At 46.4% G+C, this 24,392-nt stretch overlaps 1 protein-coding gene across 2 annotated transcripts in view; it reads left to right on the top strand.

The window, feature by feature from the left end:
* The window catches only part of LOC142484090 (protein hinderin-like), a 178,816-nt gene that overhangs the window by 44,009 nt on the left and 110,415 nt on the right, over positions 1 to 24,392 (top strand). For both annotated transcript variants that reach the window (XM_075584024.1, XM_075584016.1), the window contains exon 6: positions 20,812 to 20,939. In XM_075584024.1, coding sequence (XP_075440139.1) covers positions 20,812 to 20,939 — 128 coding nt within the window. The remainder of the gene's footprint in view (positions 1 to 20,811; positions 20,940 to 24,392) is intronic.

Consider the following 24,392-nt stretch of genomic DNA (forward strand, 5'->3'; position numbering starts at 1 on the left):
AGTGGCATTGTGATGCAGAGTACGCACGGTGTTTGCCCAGTGGCATTGTGATGCAGAGTACGCACGGTGTTTGCCCAGTGGCATTGTGATGCAGAGTACGCACGGTGTTTGCCCAGTGGCATTGTGATGCAGAGTACGTACGGTGTTTGGCCAGTGGCATTGTGATGCGCAGAGTCCGCACGGTGTTTGCCCAGTGGCATTGTGATGCGCAGAGTACGTACGGTGTTTGCCCAGTGGCATTGTGATGCACAGAGTCCGCACGGTGTTTGCCCAGTGGCATTGTGATGCAGAGTACGCACGGTGTTTGCCCAGTGGCATTGTGATGTGCAGAGTACGCACAGTGTTTGCCCAGTGGCATTGTGATGTGCAGAGTACGCACAGTGTTTGCCCAGTGGCATTGTGATGTGCAGAGTCCGCACGGTGTTTGCCCAGTGGCATTGTGATGGAGAAAGTCCGCATGGGGTTTGCCCAGTGGCATTGTGATGCACAGAGTACGCACGGTGTTTGCCCAGTGGCATTGTGATGCACAGAGTACGCACGGTGTTTGCCCAGTGGCATTGTGATGCACAGAGTACATACGGTGTTTGCCCAGTGGCATTGTGATGCACAGAGTACGCACGGTGTTTGCCCAGTGGCATTGTGATGCGCAGAGTACGTACGGTGTTTGCCCAGTGGCATTGTGATGCACAGAGTACGCACGGTGTTTGCCCAGTGGCATTGTGATGCACAGAGTACGTACGGTGTTTGCCCAGTGGCATTGTGATGCGCAGAGTACGCACGGTGTTTGCCCAGTGGCATTGTGATGCACAGAGTACATACGGTGTTTGCCCAGTGGCATTGTGATGCACAGAGTACGCACGGTGTTTGCCCAGTGGCATTGTGATGCACAGAGTACGCACGGTGTTTGCCCAGTGGCATTGTGATGCACAGAGTACATACGGTGTTTGCCCAGTGGCATTGTGATGCACAGAGTACGCACGGTGTTTGCCCAGTGGCATTGTGATGCGCAGAGTACGTACGGTGTTTGCCCAGTGGCATTGTGATGCACAGAGTACGCACGGTGTTTGCCCAGTGGCATTGTGATGCACAGAGTACGTACGGTGTTTGCCCAGTGGCATTGTGATGCGCAGAGTACGCACGGTGTTTGCCCAGTGGCATTGTGATGCACAGAGTACATACGGTGTTTGCCCAGTGGCATTGTGATGCAGAGTACGCACGGTGTTTGTTGCCCCGTGGCATTGTGATGCACAGAGTACATACAGTGTTTGCCCAGTGGCATTGTGATGCGCAGAGTACGCACGGTGTTTGCCCAGTGGCATTGTGATGCGCAGAGTACGTACGGTGTTTGCCCAGTGGCATTGTGATGCACAGAGTACGCACGGTGTTTGCCCAGTGGCATTGTGATGCACAGAGTACGTACGGTGTTTGCCCAGTGGCATTGTGATGCGCAGAGTACGCACGGTGTTTGCCCAGTGGCATTGTGATGCGCAGAGTACGTACGGTGTTTGCCCAGTGGCATTGTGATGCGCAGAGTGCGCACAGTGTTTGCCCAGTGGCATTGTGATGCACAGAGTATGTAAGGTGATTGCCCAGTGGCATTGTGATGCACAGAGTACGCACAGTGTTTGTTGCCCCGTGGCATTGTGATGGAGAAAGTCCGCACGGGGTTTGCCCAGTGGCATTGTGATGCGCAGAGTACGTACAGTGATTGCCCAGTGGCATTGTGATGCACGGTGTTTGCCCAGTGACATTGTGATGCACAGATTACGTGCGGTGTTTGCCCAGTGGCATTGTGATGCACAGAGTACATAGTGTTTGCCCAGTGGCATTGTGATGGAGAAAGTCCTCACGGTGTTTGCCCAGTGGCATTGTGATGCGCAGAGTACGTACGGTGTTTGCCCAGTGGCATTGTGATGCGCAGAGTACGCACGGTGTTTGCCCAGTGGCATTGTGATGCAGAGTACGTACGGTGTTTGCCCAGTGGCATTGTGATGCGCAGAGTACGTACGGTGATTGCCCAGTGGCATTGTGATGCGCAGAGTACGTACGGTGATTGCCCAGTGGCATTGTGATGCGCAGAGTACGTACGGTAATTGCCCAGTGGCATTGTGATGCACGGTGTTTGCCCAGTGGCATTGTGATGCAGAGAGTACGTACGGTGTTTGCCCAGTGGCATTGTGATGCACAGAGTACGCACGGTGTTTGCCCAGTGGCATTGTGATGCACAGATTACGTGCAGTGTTTGCCCAGTGGCATTGTGATGCAGAGTACGCACGGTGTTTGCCCAGTGGCATTGTGATGCGCAGAGTACGCACGGTGTTTGCCCAGTGGCATTGTGATGCACAGATTACGTGCAGTGTTTGCCCAGTGGCATTGTGATGCAGAGTACGCACGGTGTTTGCCCAGTGGCATTGTGATGCAGAGTACGCACGGTGTTTGCCCAGTGGCATTGTGATGCACAGAGTACGTGCGGTGTTTGCCCAGTGGCATTGTGATGCACAGATTACGTGCAGTGTTTGCCCAGTGGCATTGTGATGCAGAGTACGTACGGTGTTTGCCCAGTGGCATTGTGATGCAGAGTACGCACGGTGTTTGCCCAGTGGCATTGTGATGCGCAGAGTACGCACGGTGTTTGCCAAGTGGCATTGTGATGCACAGATTACGTGCAGTGTTTGCCCAGTGACATTGTGATGCAGAGTACGCACGGTGTTTGCCCAGTGGCATTGTGATGCAGAGAGTACGCACGGTGTTTGCCCAGTGGCATTGTGATGCGCAGAGTACGTGCGGTGTTTGCCCAGTGGCATTGTGATGCGCAGAGTACGCACGGTGTTTGCCAAGTGGCATTGTGATGCACAGATTACGTGCAGTGTTTGCCCAGTGACATTGTGATGCAGAGTACGCACGGTGTTTGCCCAGTGGCATTGTGATGCAGAGAGTACGCACGGTGTTTGCCCAGTGGCATTGTGATGCGCAGAGTACGTGCGGTGTTTGCCCAGTGGCATTGTGATGCGCAGAGTACGTGCGGTGTTTGCCCAGTGGCATTGTGATGCAGAGTACGCACGGTGTTTGCCCAGTGGCATTGTGATGCACAGAGTACGTACGGTGTTTGCCCAGTGGCATTGTGATGCACAGAGTACGCACGGTGTTTGCCCAGTGGCATTGTGATGCACAGAGTACGTACGGTGTTTGCCCAGTGGCATTGTGATGCACAGAGTATGCACGGTGTTTGCCCAGTGGCATTGTGATGCAGAGTACGTGCGGTGTTTGCCCAGTGGCATTGTGATGCAGAGAGTACGTACGGTGTTTGCCCAGTGGCATTGTGATGCGCAGAGTACGTACGGTGTTTGCCCAGTGGCATTGTGATGCGCAGAGTCCGCACGGTGTTTGCCCAGTGGCATTGTGATGCACAGAGTACGCACGGTGTTTGCCCCGTGACATTGTGATGCAGAGTACGCACGGTGTTTGCCCAGTGGCATTGTGATGCGCAGAGTACGTACAGTGTTTGCCCAGTGGCATTGTGATGCGCAGAGTACGTACAGTGTTTGCCCAGTGGCATTGTGATGCAGAGTACATGCGGTGTTTGCCCAGTGGCATTGTGATGCAGAGAGTACGCACGGTGTTTGCCCAGTGGCATTGTGATGCGCAGAGTACGTACAGTGTTTGCCCAGTGGCATTGTGATGCAGAGTACATGCGGTGTTTGCCCAGTGGCATTGTGATGCGCAGAGTACGTACAGTGTTTGCCCAGTGGCATTGTGATGCGCAGAGTACGTACAGTGTTTGCCCAGTGGCATTGTGATGCAGAGTACATGCGGTGTTTGCCCAGTGGCATTGTGATGGAGAGAGTACGCACGGTGTTTGCCCAGTGGCATTGTGATGCGCAGAGTACGTACGGTGTTTGCCCAGTGGCATTGTGATGCAGAGTACGCACGGTGTTTGCCCAGTGGCATTGTGATGCAGAGTACGTGCGGTGTTTGCCCAGTGGCATTGTGATGCAGAGTACGCACGGTGTTTGCCCAGTGGCATTGTGATGCGCAGAGTACGCACGGTGTTTGCCCAGTGGCATTGTGATGCGCAGAGTACGCACGGTGTTTGCCCAGTGGCATTGTGATGCGCAGAGTACGCACGGTGTTTGCCCAGTGGCATTGTGATGCAGAGTACGCACGGTGTTTGCCCAGTGGCATTGTGATGCGCAGAGTACGCACGGTGTTTGCCCAGTGGCATTGTGATGCGCAGAGTACGCACGGTGTTTGCCCAGTGGCATTGTGATGCGCAGAGTACGCACGGTGTTTGCCCAGTGGCATTGTGATGCGCAGAGTACGCACGGTGTTTGCCCAGTGGCATTGTGATGCGCAGAGTACGCACGGTGTTTGCCCAGTGGCATTGTGATGCAGAGTACGTGCGGTGTTTGCCCAGTGGCATTGTGATGCAGAGTACGCACGGTGTTTGCCCAGTGGCATTGTGATGCGCAGAGTACGCACGGTGTTTGCCCAGTGGCATTGTGATGCGCAGAGTACGCACGGTGTTTGCCCAGTGGCATTGTGATGCACAGAGTACGTGCGGTGTTTGCCCAGTGGCATTGTGATGCAGAGTACGCACGGTGTTTGCCCAGTGGCATTGTGATGCAGAGTACGTGCGGTGTTTGCCCAGTGGCATTGTGATGCAGAGAGTACGTACGGTGTTTGCCCCGTGGCATTGTGATGCAGAGAGTACGTACGGTGTTTGCCCCGTGGCATTGTGATGCAGAGTACATGCGGTGTTTGCCCAGTGGCATTGTGATGCAGAGAGTACGTACGGTGTTTGCCCCGTGGCATTGTGATGCAGAGTACGTGCGGTGTTTGCCCAGTGGCATTGTGATGCAGAGAGTACGTACGGTGTTTGCCCAGTGGCATTGTGATGCGCAGAGTACATACGGTGTTTGCCCCGTGGCATTGTGATGCACAGAGTACATACGGTGTTTGCCCCGTGGCATTGTGATGCGCAGAGTACGTGCGGTGTTTGCCCCGTTGCATTGTGATGCAGAGTCCGCACGGTGTTTGCCCAGTGGCATTGTGATGCAGAGTACGTACAGTACGGTGTTTGCCCAGTGGCATTGTGATGCACAGAGTACATACGGTGTTTGCCCCGTGGCATTGTGATGCAGAGAGTACGTACGGTGTTTGCCCCGTGACATTGTGATGCAGAGTCCGCATGGTGTTTGCCCAGTGGCATTGTGATGCACAGAGTACGTACGTGTTTGCCCAGTGGCATTGTGATGCACAGATTACGTGCAGTGTTTGCCCAGTGGCATTGTGATGCACAGATTACGTACAGTGTTTGCCCAGTGGCATTGTGATGCACAGATTACGTACAGTGTTTGCCCAGTGGCATTGTGATGCACAGATTACGTACAGTGTTTGCCCAGTGGCATTGTGATGCACAGATTACGTACAGTGTTTGCCCAGTGGCATTGTGATGCACAGATTACGTACAGTGTTTGCCCAGTGGCATTGTGATGCACAGATTACGTACAGTGTTTGCCCAGTGGCATTGTGATGCACAGATTACGTACGGACTAACGCAGAAAATGCCAAACGTTGCAACCGGAATCAAGTAGTCTTTGCTTCTGGAATAGTCTGTAAAGTAATAACATTGCAGTGTATGAATTAATACCTGATCAGTAAGGGGGTGAAAGACCCTCCCTAACTACATAATGTAAACTTGCTGTAATATATAATGATACTGGTTATCTTTTGTCGATATAGTAGCTACAATGCTCACACCCCTGCTTTTGTGAATTACTAATTGACGCTATGTAATACTCATCACAAGTTTGACTCCACAGGGATCTTCCCGTATAGTGTGGTTGGTCTTAAGGGGGAGGGTGTGGAGCTTGGGCGTCAGTATGGTTCATCAACTGTAATTACTGCGGTCGAATAATTATTGGGAAATGGTATTCTAACTGTAGGAGCATGCTTACTGTTTAGTCATATGGCGTTATGGTGCTGCAGTTGCTGGCTGCTAGCAGCAGCTATGTCAGTACCAAGGAGGCTATGCTAGTTTGGTAGCTGTTGGGTGTGCACTATTATCTGTCGGGTCACTTGTGGTCCTTCAGTTTGCTACCACTGGGCTAACTTCTGACCTACACATATACTGAAAGTAAAGTACCGTATATTACAGATGTAGTTTCACAGGGGTTGAATTCCCTCCCCCCCCCCCCCATCTGTGAATGAGGATTTATAGAGTTGACACTAAGAAATTGCACAATTATTTTGGTCTTTGCTTGTTGGTTTACAGCGCTTATTGGGGAAAATTTACCATTCTACAAATATATGAAAATTGTGTTTGCTCTGATGGCAGCACAAGTCAGTGGGCTGGAACATGGAGTAAATCTTTTATATTACTGAAGAACAGATAAACCAGGAACAGTAAGCACTTTAGCTCACACTGTGCTGTGTGAGCGATGCCAAGTTCATTAAACTATTCGTCTCTGAGAGACACTTGTGGTGTGGTTTGCCCATAAACTCTCATGACCATGCAGGGTTTTTTTTTTTTTTTTTTTTTTTGAAAGGCAGATTAAACCCATTTTAAATTGTATAGTCAAAGTGTTTGTAAATCTCTGTCTACACTTGCAGCACAATGGGAAATAAAATAATTGTGATGTGCCATCGGGGGGCAGGTATCCAAGGTTTGTGTTGTCATTTTGTGAAACTGAAATCACATTTGGACACAGACGCGCATTCTCTCTTCTGGGATCTAGTGTAACGCACGTCTTGTTACATACTGTAGTTTCCAAGTGATCTGCTAATACAAGGTATGAAGACATTTAGTTACTTGGTTACTGCTAAGCGATCTGCTAATACAAGGTATGAAGACATTTAGTTACATAGTTACTGCTAAGCGATCTGCTAATACAAGGTATGAAGACATTTAGTTACATAGTTACTGCTAAGCGATCTGCTAATACAAAGTATGAAGACATTTAGTTACATAGTTACTGCTAAGCGATCTGCTAATACAAGGTATGAAGACATTTAGTTACATAGTTACTGCTAAGCGATCCGCTAATACAAAGTATGAAGACATTTAGTTACTTTGTTACTGCTAAGCGATCTGCTAATACAAGGTATGAAGACATTTAGTTACATAGTTACTGCTAAGCGATCTGCTAATACAAAGTATGAAGACATTTAGTTACATAGTTACTGCTAAGCGATCTGCTAATACAAGGTATAAAGACATTTAGTTACATAGTTACTGCTAAGCGATCTGCTAATACAAAGTATGAAGACATTTAGTTACAAAGTTACTGCTAAGCGATCTGCTAATACAAGGTATGAAGACATTTAGTTACATAGTTACTGCTAAGCGATCTGCTAATACAAGGTTTAAAGACATTTAGTTACATAGTTACTGCTAAGCGATCTGCTAAATCAAGGTATGAAGACATTTAGTTACTTTGTTACTGCTAAGCGATCTGTGATAATACAAGGTATGAAGACATTTAGTTACATAGTTACTGCTAAGCGATCTGCTAATACAAAGTATGAAGACATTTAGTTACTTGGTTACTGCTAAGCGATCTGCTAATACAAGCTATAAAGACATTTAGTTACATACAGTAGTTACTGCTAAGCGTTCTGCTAATACAAGGTATGAAGACATTTAGTTACATAGTTACTGCTAAGTGATCTGCTAATACAAAGTATGAAGACATTTAGTTACATAGTTACTGCTGAGTGATCTGCTAATACAAGGTATGAAGATGTTCAGTTGCTGTTGATCTGCTAATACAAGGTATGAAGACATGTAAGTTTACACGTCAGTCTTCCTTCATACAAATGAGAGGGATTTTGTTTTAGTTAGGAGTTCTCTGCTTTGGCGTTACCTTTGTGAGGTGGGCGAAGCTGGTCATACTTTGTCTATAATATGTACTGTAACTGAAACCTCAGTTTAACACTTAAACAGCCACTGGCGGTTTAAAAAAACCTGTACGGCCCTTCAACCATCTAACGCCATGCCATGTTCCTTTCTCCTCTCTGCTTCAGCCGGGTAGACCGTGAATCAGCCTCTGTACGAAGTGATCGGCATTCCCTAGACATGCACATGGGCAGAAATAACTCGCATCGCTAGCGATGTACTTTCCGGGGGTGTTTCTATGCTAGAAGGCACGCTTGCCTTCCCAATGATGGCATGCACCTGTTTCTTTCAGCCCTGGGACGTTAAGTTGTAAATATTCTTATGCCAGGGGTGCTCAAGCCACCCCAACAGGTCAGGTTTTCAGGATATCCCTGCTTCAGCAAAGGTGGCTCAATCAGTCCCCGCTTCAGCACTGGTGGTTCAATCAGCAGCTCAGTGTTTGACTGAGCTTCTGATTGAGCCACCTGTGCTGAAGCTGGGATATCCTGAAATCCTAACCTTTGGGGGGGGAGGGGGGGCAGAAGGGGGGTGGTTGAGCAGCCATGCCTTATGCAGTCTGACTAGTTTGGGGTCTCATACCAGATAAGTATAGGTCTACATACTGTATAGCCAAAACTGCGTACGCTGTGGCCAGAGAACAATAGCTTTCAGTATCCCTTTCCATGATTATAATGGCTGCTTTGTATGATCATTGTTGATGCATAAATCTGAAGTTGGTATAAATTGATGGGACAATATAAATCTGTGGGGAAAGACCCATTAGCCATGTTGCCATTCCTGTGTAATTTAACAAAATGGCCTTTTCCATTGGTCTGAAAATGTCAACAGGTTTTGCTAATTTGTGTTCTATATTAACCAAAGATGTAAACCTACACACATTGGGTATCAGTGTACTTGGGGAGCACATAATAACCTTTTAGTATTCATTTTAATGAAAAGATTACGTTTTGTAGCGATATCTGGGGTAATTTGAATAAAATTCTGCATCTTGATATTGGTTATTGGAGTAGTCCTGCTCTAAGTAAATGGCACTTACCATGCATGGAGCAGACGGTGTTTCCCAACCCCGAAGGCTGTCCTTGTTTGAATGCTGAGAACCTGCCAAACTGCTGGAGGGGACATACACATTGGGGGACACGGAAAGTAGGACAGAGAGATGCAAGAGATGGAGTGTGACATGGGTACATGGGGGCACTTATCCTCCACCAAGAACCCAATGAATACATTCTACCATGTACGATCGTTCTTCTAAATGGGAGTTTTGGACACCAAACTTCCCAACCTCTTGTCATTTTGATTTGGGCACCAGCTGCACATTGTGGGTGGCAAAGCAAATGCCTTAGGGGGGCCACTGTTTAAAAACATTGGGAAACACTGAAGTAGACATTACAATAATCGGGATTATGCTGTATATTGCAGGGTCAAATGCACACAGAGGCATTATTGTAACAACTCGTCTTTGGCCTTTTTATATTGCATGAAAGATTTGTCAATTAAACCGGCAGCATTAAAAAAAAAATATGGAAGTCCATTGGCCGAAGGGTTTCTCCATTGGGAATATAAGAGGCTTGTAGCACAACTTCTAAGTAACCATTGTGTCTTGCACAGTGCTTACCCCACAGGTGTGCGGAGACCTGTTTACGAGCACCTGCGATGTCTGCTCGCCCCTTCCCACAGCGCTGGTTCTGGCCTTAGAAGCAGAATTAGCTTGAGTGAGGTTATACGCTCTTATTCAATAGCCCGAAGCAGGGTATGCTAATCCTTAGGGGGGAGGTGGCACCTCTCCAACAGTGAAGTCCGCCGTGCCCCGAATGTGGCCTGATCAGGTGTCTACGTATAGAAACACATTATTGCATTGCTTGATTCATCAACCGTATGCGAATCATCCCAGCTGTGATTATACCTTTAAATAATGGGGCCAATCTTCTGCATACGAAAATAGGACGACTGTACATAAATAATTTACCAGCTAATTACTTCATAATGAATTTTTCATTGGGACGCCTTGTAATGCATGAGCCCATTGGCTGCCAGGAAGGGACTAGCAGTGCTCTGTGCAGCAGTGAGTAACAGGCCCATTTGGAAGCCAAGGAGTTACTTTGTGGCATGATTCAATATGCAATGTGTATGTGATGGCGAAGGCAGCGTGCAGGGTGGGACAGTAACTTAGGGACCACAGTGTAATGTGTCCCCTCTGCCTCCCAGTAAGGTGGTCATCTTTTAATATTCATATAGAGAAGGGGAGGAATCGTTACCTGACAGTTAATGAAGTCCAGTCTTGTTAGAATGCTGCAGCTTGCATTAATACTTCTAGTATGGCTGCACATTTCAGCTGTCATAATGCTCTGTTATGCAGTAGCATTTCTGGAGCTTTTCTATGGTTATAGCTCCTTTTTATATACCGTACCTATAAAGTGTCTCCTACATGGCATCGCGTGCGCATGTCGCCCGAGCGTTGGGTGCACTGCGGCTGGAGGCGTGGCGGACGCGTCACCAGGCTGGGTCACCCTCATTGGCTGAGCCGCTCACGTGACGCCGCGGCCGCCATACGAAAAACCAATAGTTTCTTTTGAAAAATCTACCGTGCTGTAGCTCTGCATCGCGCCTGCGTGCACTGTGTCCGGCCCGTATCAGCTGTTGCAGTTTGTTCGCGCAGCGCGCAAAATCGCACACAGCGTCGCGCTCACTATGATCGCGGCCTAACAAGCATGTGTCCCTCACAATATAAATCCTTGCTAAACCTAGTGTTTGTATATGTGGAATTGCATTGTTTCCTTTGCATGAAGCACTACTCTTAACCAAATAGCACGTTGGACATAAGCAAAGTGTGTGTGTGTGTGTGTGTGTGTGTGTGTGTGTGTGTGTGTGTGTGTGTGTGTGTGTGTGTGTGTGTGTGTGTGTGTGTTTCTCCCCCTGGCTTTGCTTGTTGCGTTTGAATGAGTACTTTGGGGCAGTATTGAAGTGACGGATGCCAGGACACTGCGAATGCCAGTGAGAGAGATCCAGTCTCCCGTGTGGCAGTGATTAAATACAATCAGTCCCGAGCAGGCTCCTTCCTCTCACACGGTGCTCTGTGATGGGAATTGAAAGATGGAGATTGGTGAGGCAGATACTTGTCTTTGTTTTCTGTGACTGCAGCATTGCAAGAAGGAGACGGAGGGGGTTATGCATTAAACTACTATTGTGGCACTATCAGACACACTTGTCCACTAGGAGCTTTTGTGCAATAGTGCCCTGTTTGGCACTATCGCAGTTTAAAGTAATCTGTAATCCCCTGAAGCTCTGTAAGATATAGGTAAAGTCCACTAACCTGATTCATGCGTGTTGCAGGAGCCCACCTCTCACAATATAGAACAGGGCTGTCCAACTCCGTCCTCAAGACCCCCCCTCCCCCCTCAACAGGTCAGGTTTTCAGGATATCCCTGTTTCAGCACAGGTGCTGCAGTCTTGGTCTGAGCCACTGTTTGAGAAACAAGTGCTGAAGCAGGGATATCCTAAAAACTGGACCTGCTGGTGTCCCTTGAGGGCTGAGTTGGACACCCCCTGATATAGAAGTCCCCTCCCTTATAGAATACTCTCCCTTTCTGTATGTTCCCTGATATAGAAGTCCCCTCCCTTATAGAATACTCTCCCTTTCTGTATGTTCCCTGATATAGAAGTCCCCTCCCTTATAGAATACTCTCCCTTTCTGTATGTTCCCTGATATAGAAGTCCCCCCCTTATAGAATACTCTCCTTTCTGTATGTTCCCTGATATAGAAGTCCCCTCCCTTATAGAATACTCTCCCTTTCTGTATGTTCCCTGATATAGAAGTCCCCTCCCTTATAGAATACTCTCCCTTTCTGTATGTTCCCTGATATAGAAGTCCCCTCCCTTATAGAATACTCTCCCTTTCTGTATGTTCCCTGATATAGAAGTCCCCTCCCTTATAGAATACTCTCCCTTTCTGTATGTTCCCTGATATAGAAGTCCCCTCTCTTATAGAATACTCTCCTTTCTGTATGTTCTGCATACATATTGTTTTAGCTTGTCTCTGGTCTTGATCTCGTTTCCTGAATGTTGCATGCAGATGTTTGAAGCCATGCACGGTGCCACCACTTTGAGCACAGTAATAAGCTCCTGTGTAAAATGATTGCATCAGATCACACTGTTGAACTGATGGGGAGCAGTCTTCATGCTTGCTTCTTTTCCCATAATAGTTTCTATTTTTTCCCTGTCGTTTAGCCTGCAGAATAAGCCCTGCATCCATTTAGTGACTGCACGTATGGTGTTGGTTTAAGCTGTGGCTCACTAGTACTCTTGCAGAATTCTACATTCTAGCACAACCTGAAAGCACATTGATTTTCTTTCAACTGTACCATGCTATTAAATGGAGCACAACCACTCCATCCTCCCAGTGGCCGTGGAAGCACCTTAGTCCTTTTTAAACTCTGGAAAGGAACTCTTAACAAGACGAAAAAAGTAACACAGACTGCGAGTGTCAAGCAGAGCTGGTAAGACTAATGGCTTCACTGTAAAAGTAACAGTCGCAGCAGAAAGGTTTTTCTTTTTAACTCTCCCAAGATGTATACAGTAGCGGTAATCATGGAGAGTGTGTAGAGTAGCAGATAAGTGCCTGTGATGAGGGCACAGTGCTAGAATTACTTCGTTGGTCTTATACAAGCCACTTTGAGTGGGATGTACAGCAGGTGAGAGGCAGCTGGTTCAGAGGCACAGTTTTGCAAAGGGACATTAGCATTCTTTCTTTCCCCAATGTCTTTGAGGAAAACGTTCTATTTTGATAGGCGCCTCCTGGTAATATCAGGGAGAGGGGGCGTTTAGTCTGATCTACTTCACCAAATAAAGGGGGTTATGGAGGTAAGCGAAAGCACGGGATGAGGGGTGCAATGACATGAGGTTGTGTTTTTTTTAAAAGCCTTGTCCAAATTAGGGTTATTTGGAGGAGGGGGGAGAGTGACGAGAGATGGAGGGGTTTAGTTTGACATAATCCTGCCCAAATAAAGGGGGTTTGCTGGGGTGAGTGACAGGAGAGAGGGCGGCGGCGCTAGTTACATATAGATTACAATTACTGTGCCCTGCGCTGGGTAACAATAACGCTGTGCCCTGCGCTGGGTAACAATAACGCTGTGCCCTGCGCTGTGTAACAATAACGCTGTGTGCCCTGCGCTGTGTAACAATAACGCTGTGTGCCCTGCGCTGGGTAACAATAACGCTGTGCCCTGCGCTGGGTAACAATAACGCTGTGCCCTGCGCTGTGTAACAATAACGCTGTGTGCCCTGCGCTGTGTAACAATAACGCTGTGTGCCCTGCGCTGGGTAACAACGCTATGCCCTGCGCTGGGTAACAATAACGCTCTGCCCTGCGCTGGGTAACAATAACGCTGTGCCCTGCGCTGGGTAACAATAACGATGTGCCCTGCGCTGGGTAACAATAACGCTGTGCCCTGTGCTGGGTAACAATAACGCTGTGTGCCCTGCGCTGGGTAACAATAACGCTGTGCCCTGCGCTGGGTAACAATAACGCTGTGCCCTGCGCTGGGTAGCAATAACGCTGTGCCCTGCGCTGGGTAACAATAACGCTGTGTGCCCTGCGCTGGGTAACAATAACGCTGTGCCCTGCGCTGGGTAACAATAACGCTGTGCCCTGCGCTGTGTAACAATAACGCTGTGCCCTGCGCTGGGTAACAATAACGCTGTGCCCTGCGCTGGGTAACAATAACGCTGTGCCCTGCGCTGGGTAGCAATAACGCTGTGTGCCCTGCGCTGTGTAACAATAACGCTGTGCCCTGCGCTGTGTAACAATAACGCTGTGTGCCATGCGCTGTGTAACAATAACGCTGTGCCCTGCGCTGTGTAACAATAACGCTGTGTGCCCTGCGCTGGGTAACAATAACGCTGTGTGCCCTGCGCTGGGTAACAATAACGCTGTGTGCCCTGCGCTGGGTAACAATAACGCTGTGTGCCCTGCGCTGTGTAACAATAACGCTGTGCCCTGCGCTGGGTAACAATAACGCTGTGTGCCCTGCGCTGGGTAACAATAACGCTGTGTGCCCTGCGCTGGGTAACAATAACGCTGTGCCCTGCGCTGTGTAGCAATAACGCTGTGCCCTGCGCTGTGTAACAATAACGCTGTGTGCCCTGCGCTGGGTAACAATAACGCTGTGCCCTGCGCTGGGTAACAATAACGCTGTGCCATGCGCTGTGTAACAATAACGCTGTGTGCCATGCGCTGGGTAACAATAACGCTGTGTGCCCTGCGCTGGGTAACAATAACGCTGTGTGCCCTGCGCTGGGTAACAATAACGCTGTGCCCTGCGCTGGGTAACAATAACGCTGTGCCCTGCGCTGTGTAACAATAACGCTGTGCCCTGCGCTGGGTAACAATAACGCTGTGCCCTGCGCTGGGTAACAATAACGCTGTGCCCTGCGCTGGGTAACAATAACGCTGTGCCCTGCGCTGGGTAACAATAACGCTGTGCCCTGCGCTGGGTAACAATAACGCTGTGCCCTGCGCTTGGTAACAATAACGCTGTGCCCTGCGCTGGGTAACAATAACGCTGTGCCCTGCGCTGGGTAACAATAACGCTGTGCCCTGCGCTGGGTAACAATAACGCTGTGCCCTGCGCTGGGTAACAATAACGCTGTGTGCCCTGCGCTGGGTAACAATAACGCTGTGTGCCCTGCGCTGGGTAACAATAACGCTGTGTGCCCTGCGCTGGGTAACAATAACGCTGTGTGCCCTGCGCTGGGTAACAATAACGCTGTGTGCCCTGCGCTGGGTAACAATAACGCTGTGTGCCCTGCGCTGGGTAACAATAACGCTGTGTGCCCTGCGCTGGGTAACAATAACGCTGTGTGCCCTGCGCTGGGTAACAATAACGCTGTGTGCCCTGCGCTGGGTAACAATAACGCTGTGCCCTGCGCTGGGTGACAATAACGCTGTGTGCCCTGCGCTGGGTAACAATAACGCTGTGTGCCCTGCGCTGGGTAACAATAACGCTGTGTGCCCTGCGCTGGGTAACAATAACGCTGTGCCCTGCGCTGGGTAACAATAACGCTGTGCACTGCGCTGTGTAGTGAATGGCTTTATTTTATTTTTGTTCGATATTTGCTGCGGCAAAGAAAGTTTCCTTGTTCCTAACCACTTTGCTCTTCTCTTACACCTTCTTTAGCTGAAATCCCTGAGATATTTCGCATGGATCACTCTGTAAACCATGAAAGCAGTTTATGAAGCATCATTTTTTAATTGTAAAATGTATTTTTTGTTCTCCCACGACCCATTGTTCATGTTTTGCTCATCTCATGGTTTGCCACTAGAGGGAGCATTTTCATTAGGTTTTCTCCTCCATGGAATTGACCGATACACTGTTTTGCAAATGCACATATGGCAGAATATTATCTTTTTATAGTTACAATTATGAGCAATTGGAGAAAATGACAGCGGAATTATGCAGTGATCATTTTATTTGTTTTACTTTTACACTCTAAATGCGTGCAAATGCAAACATGAAATTTGACATGAGCGGTTTCCAGGCAGACTTCACCTCGCCCTGTTCCCAGTGCAGCCACATACAATATTACCTGGTGTTCGCCTATAAATACAAGTTGGTATAATCTTTTAGCCTTAAATGCTTAGAAAAGTGACGTTGTTTGCCACAGGTGGTTAGGTTTTGGATAACTTAAGTTATGAATAAAATATATAATATTTGACCAATAAATATACAGTTAGGTCCGGAAATAATTGGACACGGACACAATTTTCATAATTTTGGCTCTGTACGCCACCACAGTGGATTTGAAATGAAACAACCGAGATGCAATAGAAATGCAGACTTTCAGCTTTAATTCAAGGGGTTGGACAAAAATATTGTATGAAACGTTTAGGAATTGCAACCATTTTCATACACTGTCCCCTTATTTCAGGGGCTCAAATGTAATTGGACAAATTAACACAATCATAAATAAAATGTTCATTTGTAATACCTTGTCGAGAATCCTTTGCAGGCAATGACTGCTTGAAGTCTGGAACGCATGGACATCACCAAACGCTGGGTTTCCTCCTTTGTGGTGCTTTGCCAGGCCTTTACTGCACCTGTCTTCAGTTGTTTGTTCGTGGGTCTTTCCTTAAGTTTTGTCTTCAGCAAGTGAAATGCATGCTCGATCGGGTTGAGATCAGGTGATTGACTCGGACATTGCAGAATATTCCACTTCTTTGCCTTAAAAAAAACTCCTGGGTTGCTTTCACAGTATGTTTTGGGTCATTATCCATCTGTAAAGTGAAGCGCCGTCCAATCAACTTCGCTGAATCTGAGCAGGCAATATATCCCTATACACTTCAGAATTCATCCGGCTGCTTCTGTCTTCTGTCACATCATCAATAAACACTAGTGACCAAGTGCCATTGTAAGCCATGCACGCCCATGCCATCACACTGCCTCCACCGTGTTTTACAGATGATGTGGTATGCTTCGGATCATGAGCCATTCCAAGCCTTCTCCATACTTTTTTTTCCCCCATCATTCTGGTACAGGTTGATCATAGTTTCATCTGTCCAAAGAATGCTGTTCCAGAACTGGGCTGGCTTTTTTAGATATTGTTTGGGAAAGTCTAATCTGGCCTTTCTATTCTTGAGGCTTATGAATGGTTTGCACCTTGTGGTGAACCCTCTGTATTTGCTCTCGTGAAGTCTTCTCTTTATGGTCGACTTGGATAATGATATGCCTACCTCCTGGAGAGTGTTCTTCACTTGGCTGAATGTTGTGAAGGGGTTTTTCTTTACCATGGAAAGGATCCTACAAGACATCATGTTGTCTTCCGTGGACGTCTAGGCCTTTTTGTGTTGCAGAGCTCACGAGTGCGTTCTTTTTTTCTCAGAATGTACCAAACTGTTGATTTGGCAACTCCTAATGTTCCTGATATCTCTCTGATGGATATTTTTTTTTTTGCAGCCTAAGGATGTCCTGTTTCACTTGCATTGAGAGCTCCTTTGACCGCAAGTTGTGGGTTCTCAGCAACAGCTTCCAAATGTGAATGCCACACCTGGAATCAACTCCAGACCTTTTACCTGCTTAATTGATGATGAAATAACGAAGGAATAGCCCACAGCTATCCATGAAACAGCTTTTGAGTCAATTGTTCAATTACTTTTGGTCCCTTGAAAAAGAGGGGGCTACATATTAATGAGATGTAATTCCTAAACCCTTCCTCCAATTTGGATGTGAATATCCTCAAATTAAAGCTGATAGACTGCACTTTAAGCCCATATTCATCATTTAACTGTAACTTTAATTTATTCTGGTACACAGCCGAAATAACAAAACTTGTATCAGTGTCCAATTATTTCCGGACCTAACTATATATTGCTCTGCGAGGGGTTTGTTGACATCTCCATTCGCTGAGCGATTTTTCAATGCTGCGTTAACCACAGAACATCTGAACTAGAGTTCTCCTATTGTTAATTATGTTTATTTTGTGTCAAACAGGAAAAATATAGAGCCCTAAATGAAAGTGTTTTTGTTGTTGTTTTTTTTGTGTCTCACAAATCATTTAATACTCCGTGCCAGGAGCTGCTGGTTAAATACAAATGTTCATTGCAAAACTCTGTTTACGCAATATCACACTTCACATACTATACATTTGTCCCTAAATCATGCAGCATGATGTAATGAATCTTATGATATCTAATACAGTCAAAGGTTAGACTGGGTGGGCTCTATGAAGTTGGATTAACTCCTCCGTTTTACATTCATAAATACACATACTGTACATTAAGATCGGTGTGTGTGCGTGTGCGTCTGCGTCTGCGTCTGCGTGTTCATATATGGGGTTTAGTACAGACGTGCAATGATTGTTTGCTGTAAGCACAGAGGTGGAACAGCCTTGTATCCTTGGTGGGTAATGATGTTATGAGGTAAGCGGGGCTGAGCTTAGGTCGCGGATAGACTTGTGAAATCCGTTACCAAGTTGCCTTTTATTTCATGGGGATGGGGGGGGGGGTCGGATATTGATTCCTGTCTGTGAAAACATCAGCCCATGAATAATAGCATTTTTCCAGGTATAACCAACTTTTCCTCACATGGGTTGTTTGTAAGAGATTTGGGGTGTTTCATAGCCTTCCCATTCAAATTGTGCCTGACAATCTTCCTGTATGCCTATTCCTATAATCTACCACACACAGCACTTATCATCTGAGATCTGACTCCAAAAGACACACATCACTGCGAAATGCTCAAAGAACTAGATTGGTCATCACTTGAATCTTGACGCAAAGTTCACCTTTCCTGTCTTGCCTTCAAATACTTTCTGGGCAAGCTACCCATCTATCTGAACAAGCTCCTCACCCCTACCACATGCAGCACTAATCATCTGAGATCAGACTCCAAAAGACTGTTCATGGTCCCAAGGCTCAACAAAGTATCCGGCCGCTCCTCCTTCTCTTTCCGTGCACCCCAAAACTGGAACAACCTACCAGAGACTCTCTCATCCTCCACCAGTTTAAGTTCTTTCAAAACTAAGGCTGTCTCACATTTTAATCTGGTCTGTAACTGTTACATACGCCTATAATATACATCTCGTACTGTTCATGCAATATATTGTATATAATGTGTACCCTGTTCATTGATGTAACTGTATTTGTAACCATGTATTTGTCATTAACTACGTCCAGGACATACTTGAAAACGAGAGGAAACTCTCAATGTATTACTTCCTGGTAAAACATTTTATAAATAAATAAATATATTCCGCGTGAGAACACTGCTGAACGCCATCGTTGGGCTGCCATGATTTACTTGCCTCCAACAGCAATATGCACCTTCATCAAAATACTTTACTGTCATGAAGCCATTTGTCTCCAAGAACAAAAGGCTTTTAGTTTCCAGCATGTGTTGTCAGGGATTTCCAGGGCTGGAATGATTTGTGCTATTCTCCCCAGTCTCTGTCACCTATGATGTATTTAAAAGGGGACTTTTTTTTTTACTCTGGCTGTAACCAAAGGCAGTAATGTTTATGGTAGGTGCACATATTGGCCTGCATGAAAGGCATGCATTTTCTATCGGTGAAAGAATGGCTTAAGTGATGCAACCTGCAAGATGTGTGCTGGGAAAACCAATGCTGAGCAAATGAACGGATCTCTGTTCCATGTTGCAGTATGAAAGCACCTTTGCTTCACCTTTTTTACGCATGCACTCTTTATTGGCTGCAGTATAGCTGTGGGTTCAAGCCATATGTCCGATATTGACATCATGATTGTGGACAAGTTACTAAATTCCCTTTGCCTTGGATGCAGAAAATAGTTTTATTTGTGAAAGGAATCGATTGTGCCTTTCAGTTTTTACAGCATTTTCTCTAGTTCATTTGGACCGACAGTTGAGCGAGCATTGTTCATAATATAGCTCAACCCCCTTATAACACTGTGCTTTGGGCCCAAACAATGACATCGTGTTGTAAGCGGATCGCGTTAGAAATAATGTACAATTAAGTATTTACGATAACAATAATCGTGCTGTAAAGTATTAATAAAAACGAAAGTTGGGAGCCGCGCTTGCATCGCGTTATAAGCGGATTCGCGTTGTAACGGATTGCGTGATAACCGGGGTTGAGCTGTAGTTGGCATCTCATGAAGTACTAGAGGACTGGTCACTCTCTGATTTTGCCTTTGCCATTATTTTACTGTAGAGCCGGAATAGCTAACGTCAGTCCTCAAGGGCCACTAACTAACAAGTCAGGTTTAAAGGATATCCCTGCTTCAGCACAGGTGGTGTAATCAGTGCCTCAGTCTTTGACTAAGCCAGTGATTGCGCCACCTGTGCTGAAGCAGGGATATCCTTAAAACCTGACTTGTTGGTGGCCCTTGAGGAGTGGCGTTGCCACTCATGCTGTGGAGCATGTATTGTGTGGTAACTAGACACATGGGTAGATAACACTATGATTACATTGGTGCTTAAACTTTGTGTATTGATCACTTTCATCATACACTGGCGACACACTTTATTCGAGCTCGGCTAGTCCCACGAATTCGGGTATACCCGGGTGTATTGAGGTTTGTGACTGTTTTCTGCCCGAGTGCATTGGGTTATTTTTCAGGCAGGGATTGAAGCATTTTATTCCCGCTGGCTGCAATACTGCACAGTATATATATATATATACTGCATTACAATTCATGAATTTATGCCATCTGGTAGACACGCGAAGCATTGCAGCCTATTAAATCCTAATCATTATCATTTAACAGATCAGCCGCCCGTCAGCCAGGCATGAACCCAGGCTGGGAAGGCAAACGCAACGGGGCTTGTCAGAGGTGAGGAGCGGCGCATTCCAGGTATCTGCCAGGTACATACTGGGTATTTGCTCGAATAAAGTGTGTCGGTGCAGTATCTCTGCTATACCCACAACCTCTTTGTCCTTGTAGGAGGCTCTTCATGTTTTGTATTGTGCGGGTGAACCTGATTCTAAACTTGCTGTATGTAGTATGTTTCCATATAACGGCCGTCACATTTCAGATGTCATTTGCATTTAAAGGGAAATACTAAAAAAAAAAAAGTGCATGCCCTGGGATTTTATAGCTCTTAGTTTGGTTTTTACGCTTCTCCCGCCCCATCAAGCTGCCACCTTTATACATTACTGTCCTTTTCTCCATCTGCCTCTTCATTTGGAAACTACGTGCAATTGTGGGCCCTGATCAAGAAGCCACAGTAACAGTAACAGATTTATTGCAACTGGCTGGTATTCAGAGCAAGGATTACTGGTCACAGACGGTAGATAACCATATTTTTTTTAAATAGTTGTCCTTTGTTGGACCATGCTTTCTATTATTCTGTGTGGGACACGGTTTAGTTTATTGCATATAGTGTGTAGATTTTGTGTTGCTTTTCCTGCACGAGCTTTGTTTTATATCCCTTAACTTTCCATCGTACATCTGCAACAGCAGTACCGGGAATGCCAGGAGCTGCTGAGCCTGTACCAGAAGTATCTGTCAGAACAGCAGGAGAAGCTGAACCGCTCTCTCTCGGAGCTCAGCGCCGGGAGCAGCAAGAAGCAGCAGGTGAGCCGTCTTATTCTTTGCAGGTGACCATCTCTGCAATCCCCTCCATGCTGCTATTCACCTGAAGCTTAGACCTTGCAATGCTGTGTATGAAATGCATTGCAAGTTCCCGCACACAGGCCCGGAGACTTAAAATAACACTCATTCAAGCTACTTGTGTCCGGTTGAGCCAGCAAAGGTCGCTGGCTTTTCTATAGCACACAGCAGGAGCAGGAACTAGCGTGCAGCTTTGTTACCTAATGAAGAGCGATTAGTACACTGTGTACTTTCTAATACTGTAGAAGGGACGTTTTGATGGCTGAATCAATTATTGAAATTGGCTACTCTCTGCGGATGTGTCGATCATTTTTAGTTGGATATACAAAGAATTCTGTACAAATATGTTCATATGTAAAATAAACTTTTAATCCCCAAAGCTTATGTTCTGTGAGATGCATACTATTACGTTGGGTCATTAGATTTTTGTTTCCAGGTTGATGCCCATTTTTGAACTGACCTGAAGTTGACAGACAAACTACTGAGACTACACAAGTTTCTTATTCATATAGATTCTGTGTGTTTTAAACACCACAATCTGCAGAGTTCATGCTAGACTTAACCCCTGGTTAAAAAAAAATCTATGTTGTCCAGGCGTGGCGTAGTGGTTAAGGTGTTGGCCGTGAGTAGTTGAGTTCTGATGCATCAGATATGTTCACACTTTTGACAAACTAACTTTCTGTATCCTAGACTATCCATGTGTAATTGAATATTAATAATAATCTAATTGATGATCCGTCCTCAGAGGAATGTTTCTACTATTGTTTCACTGTGAGCTTGAATGAGGCAAAATATTGAAACCTATTTCTTCTGTACGTAATGCATTCTGACTTAAATAGTACTTTACAATTTTTGGGCAGGAAATACAAAATATAATATACGGTGTCCCTCCTTGCCCGGCTCTTAAGGAGTTAACATCAGTTGACCTATGTGTACATGGCTTTACTCCATCTCTCTCATACCATGACGGGGTGAGGGATCCGTGCAGCCTGGGCGGGGATATGCACATCGCATGATGGGCGACAGGAACTATTATAATACAAGGAGGAGCTTTATTAACAGCTGTTAATCATACTCTTAACACTTGAACACACTTTACTCTATTCAAAGTTATGATATATTTACAGTGTTTGCACTATTTGCCTCTTCCCTGTACTTAGGTTTGTTTCTCTTTGGGTTAGCTGAATGGTCCCTTTTCTGTATTGTGTCCATGTCCCACTATTAGTGAGCCCCTTCAGGCATTGGCCAACATTCTATTTCCTGGGGATTAATATCCCCTGTACACTTACTGCCACCTCTGGGCAGACAGTCTGAGTTGGCATCAGACTTTACAACTGGCCTGATCCGGCTGTGCCCTAAAAGTTCCTTTATGGGGAACCCCTTTTGGGCATAGGTTCCTCATATCTCAACAAATGGGTTCATCATGGCCATTGCTACAGACGCAATCTGGGTAGGGCACTTTCCCTAACTATAGCAACAAATGGGGACAGATCAATCTTAGTCACACATCTAATATACCTAGTAAAGAGAAATAACGCTTGTGACGGTAACTTTGACAGGCTATAATAATACACCAAAAATACTTTGGGTTGAACTGAACACGGCTGAGATATGATAAAATATCATTTATTCCTTGAAAAAGGTGAACACACGAGATTATATAAATAACAAACAAAATATAGACACTTAAGATAGAATGATGAAACAGTCAGACATCTGGCCTGGCAGTTCATACAGCAATCTTGAAAATCACAAAGACACGAAGAACATAGAGCATAGGCTGAGCCCCATTTTTATACCATCTCAAACCCATCTCTTTAAACCTAGGCGCCGAGCTCGCTAGCAAAATCTATTTGAAGTAGATTCTTCTTCCCCTGCAGGTGTGAATTAGGACACTTGCAAAACACTCAACTTCTTTGTTCCTGGCCCTAGTATAAACAATCAGGGCAATTAACCTTTGATCAGAGGGCGTATGCTAAACCATCCGGCTGCCCTTCCTGACCTATTAGCATAGCAGATGGGGTCTGCATTTTCAGAGCAGATCCAAAATACCATATACACTTTAATATCTTCACATATTAATAAGTTCCGTTCTGGTGGGCTCTGTGGGTCGAAAATTGCCAGTTATTAATGCCTACAGTGACTCTACATAGTGGCCAAATTTCAATTCTCTGCGACCCCCAGAACCGGAGATACATAAATGCTCTTTAAAACATTTTTAAAATACAGGATTCGTCCCTTTAAAAATGAATCTCGGCTTTTCACTTTTTCCCCATTGAAAACAACGGGCTCCGCCGCCATGGGTTTCAATGGAGCAACTCCGCCGTTGTAGTCAATGTAGTTCCCCGCCATAGACTTTCAATGGGGAAAACGCCGCCATTGAAGTCTATGAGAAAAACCACATCTTTACATTCGCCCACACTCCGTCTGGTTGGTCGGAGAGGGCTGGGAATGGTCATGCATTAAAGCCGGAACCTTGGCTACATGCCACCCAAATCCCATCCCTCTGGTCATTCCAGAACCGGAGATATGGACTTACATTTTTCACCATTTCACACTTAGCCGTTTTTACTCCACGCGGTTTTTCCCCATTGGAATCAATGGCCGGCGCCGCCATAAACAATGCATGAGCGCACGCCGCCATTGGATTCAATGGGACCGCCGCTCCGCCATTGAAGTCAATGGCGCGACCCTCCCCCTCCGCTCGACCCCTTACAGGGGTCTCTCATTCCTGGACCCGGTGTGGATCGTGTGTGGGGGTTCCTAGGGGCTAGGGGCAAAAATAATTTTATTCCCAGGTGCCCTAGAACCTAAGATTCCCACACCAATTGTCATTGAACTTGACCGAAGTGATTAAACTCTTTTCAAAGACAATGTATCCGCTTTTGCGGTCTGCGGTTTGGATGGCTGTCAATCTTTTCCTCGAGGCCGGCGTCAAGGAATCTCCATTGAAGTCAATGGCCCCATTGACTTACAATGGGAAACCGCCGCTCCTCCTCTCGGATGCCACCTGCTGGTCGTCGCTGGAAAACAGGTCCAAAACCGCTACTTCTGCCATTAGAATGCATGGAGTCTCAATGGCGACCTATGGAAGGCTGCAAAATGGAGCCTGAAAAGGCGGGAAAAGGGAACAAAGGGCTATAAGCACTAAATTAGCATTAACCCCTTCCCTCCCGCATCAACCCTAGTGTATGTGTGAGTGCAAACACCAGGATGAGACAATACATTTATACAGGGGACTAAACAGTTCGATGGCTGAAGCAAGGCAAAAACACATTACTGGACCCCTGTCCAGTTAATCCCTTGCTTCCCAGGTGAGAGTAGGGGGTGGCCAAATGGGGTGTAACCCCTTTAATCCCGGGCTAAATCCCCTCTCTCATGACAACGCTCACCTAGTAAAGAGAAATAATACCGCTC

The sequence above is a fragment of the Ascaphus truei genome, chromosome 1, assembly GCF_040206685.1.
Source record: "Ascaphus truei isolate aAscTru1 chromosome 1, aAscTru1.hap1, whole genome shotgun sequence".
In the NCBI taxonomy this organism is placed as follows: Eukaryota; Metazoa; Chordata; class Amphibia; order Anura; family Ascaphidae; genus Ascaphus; species Ascaphus truei.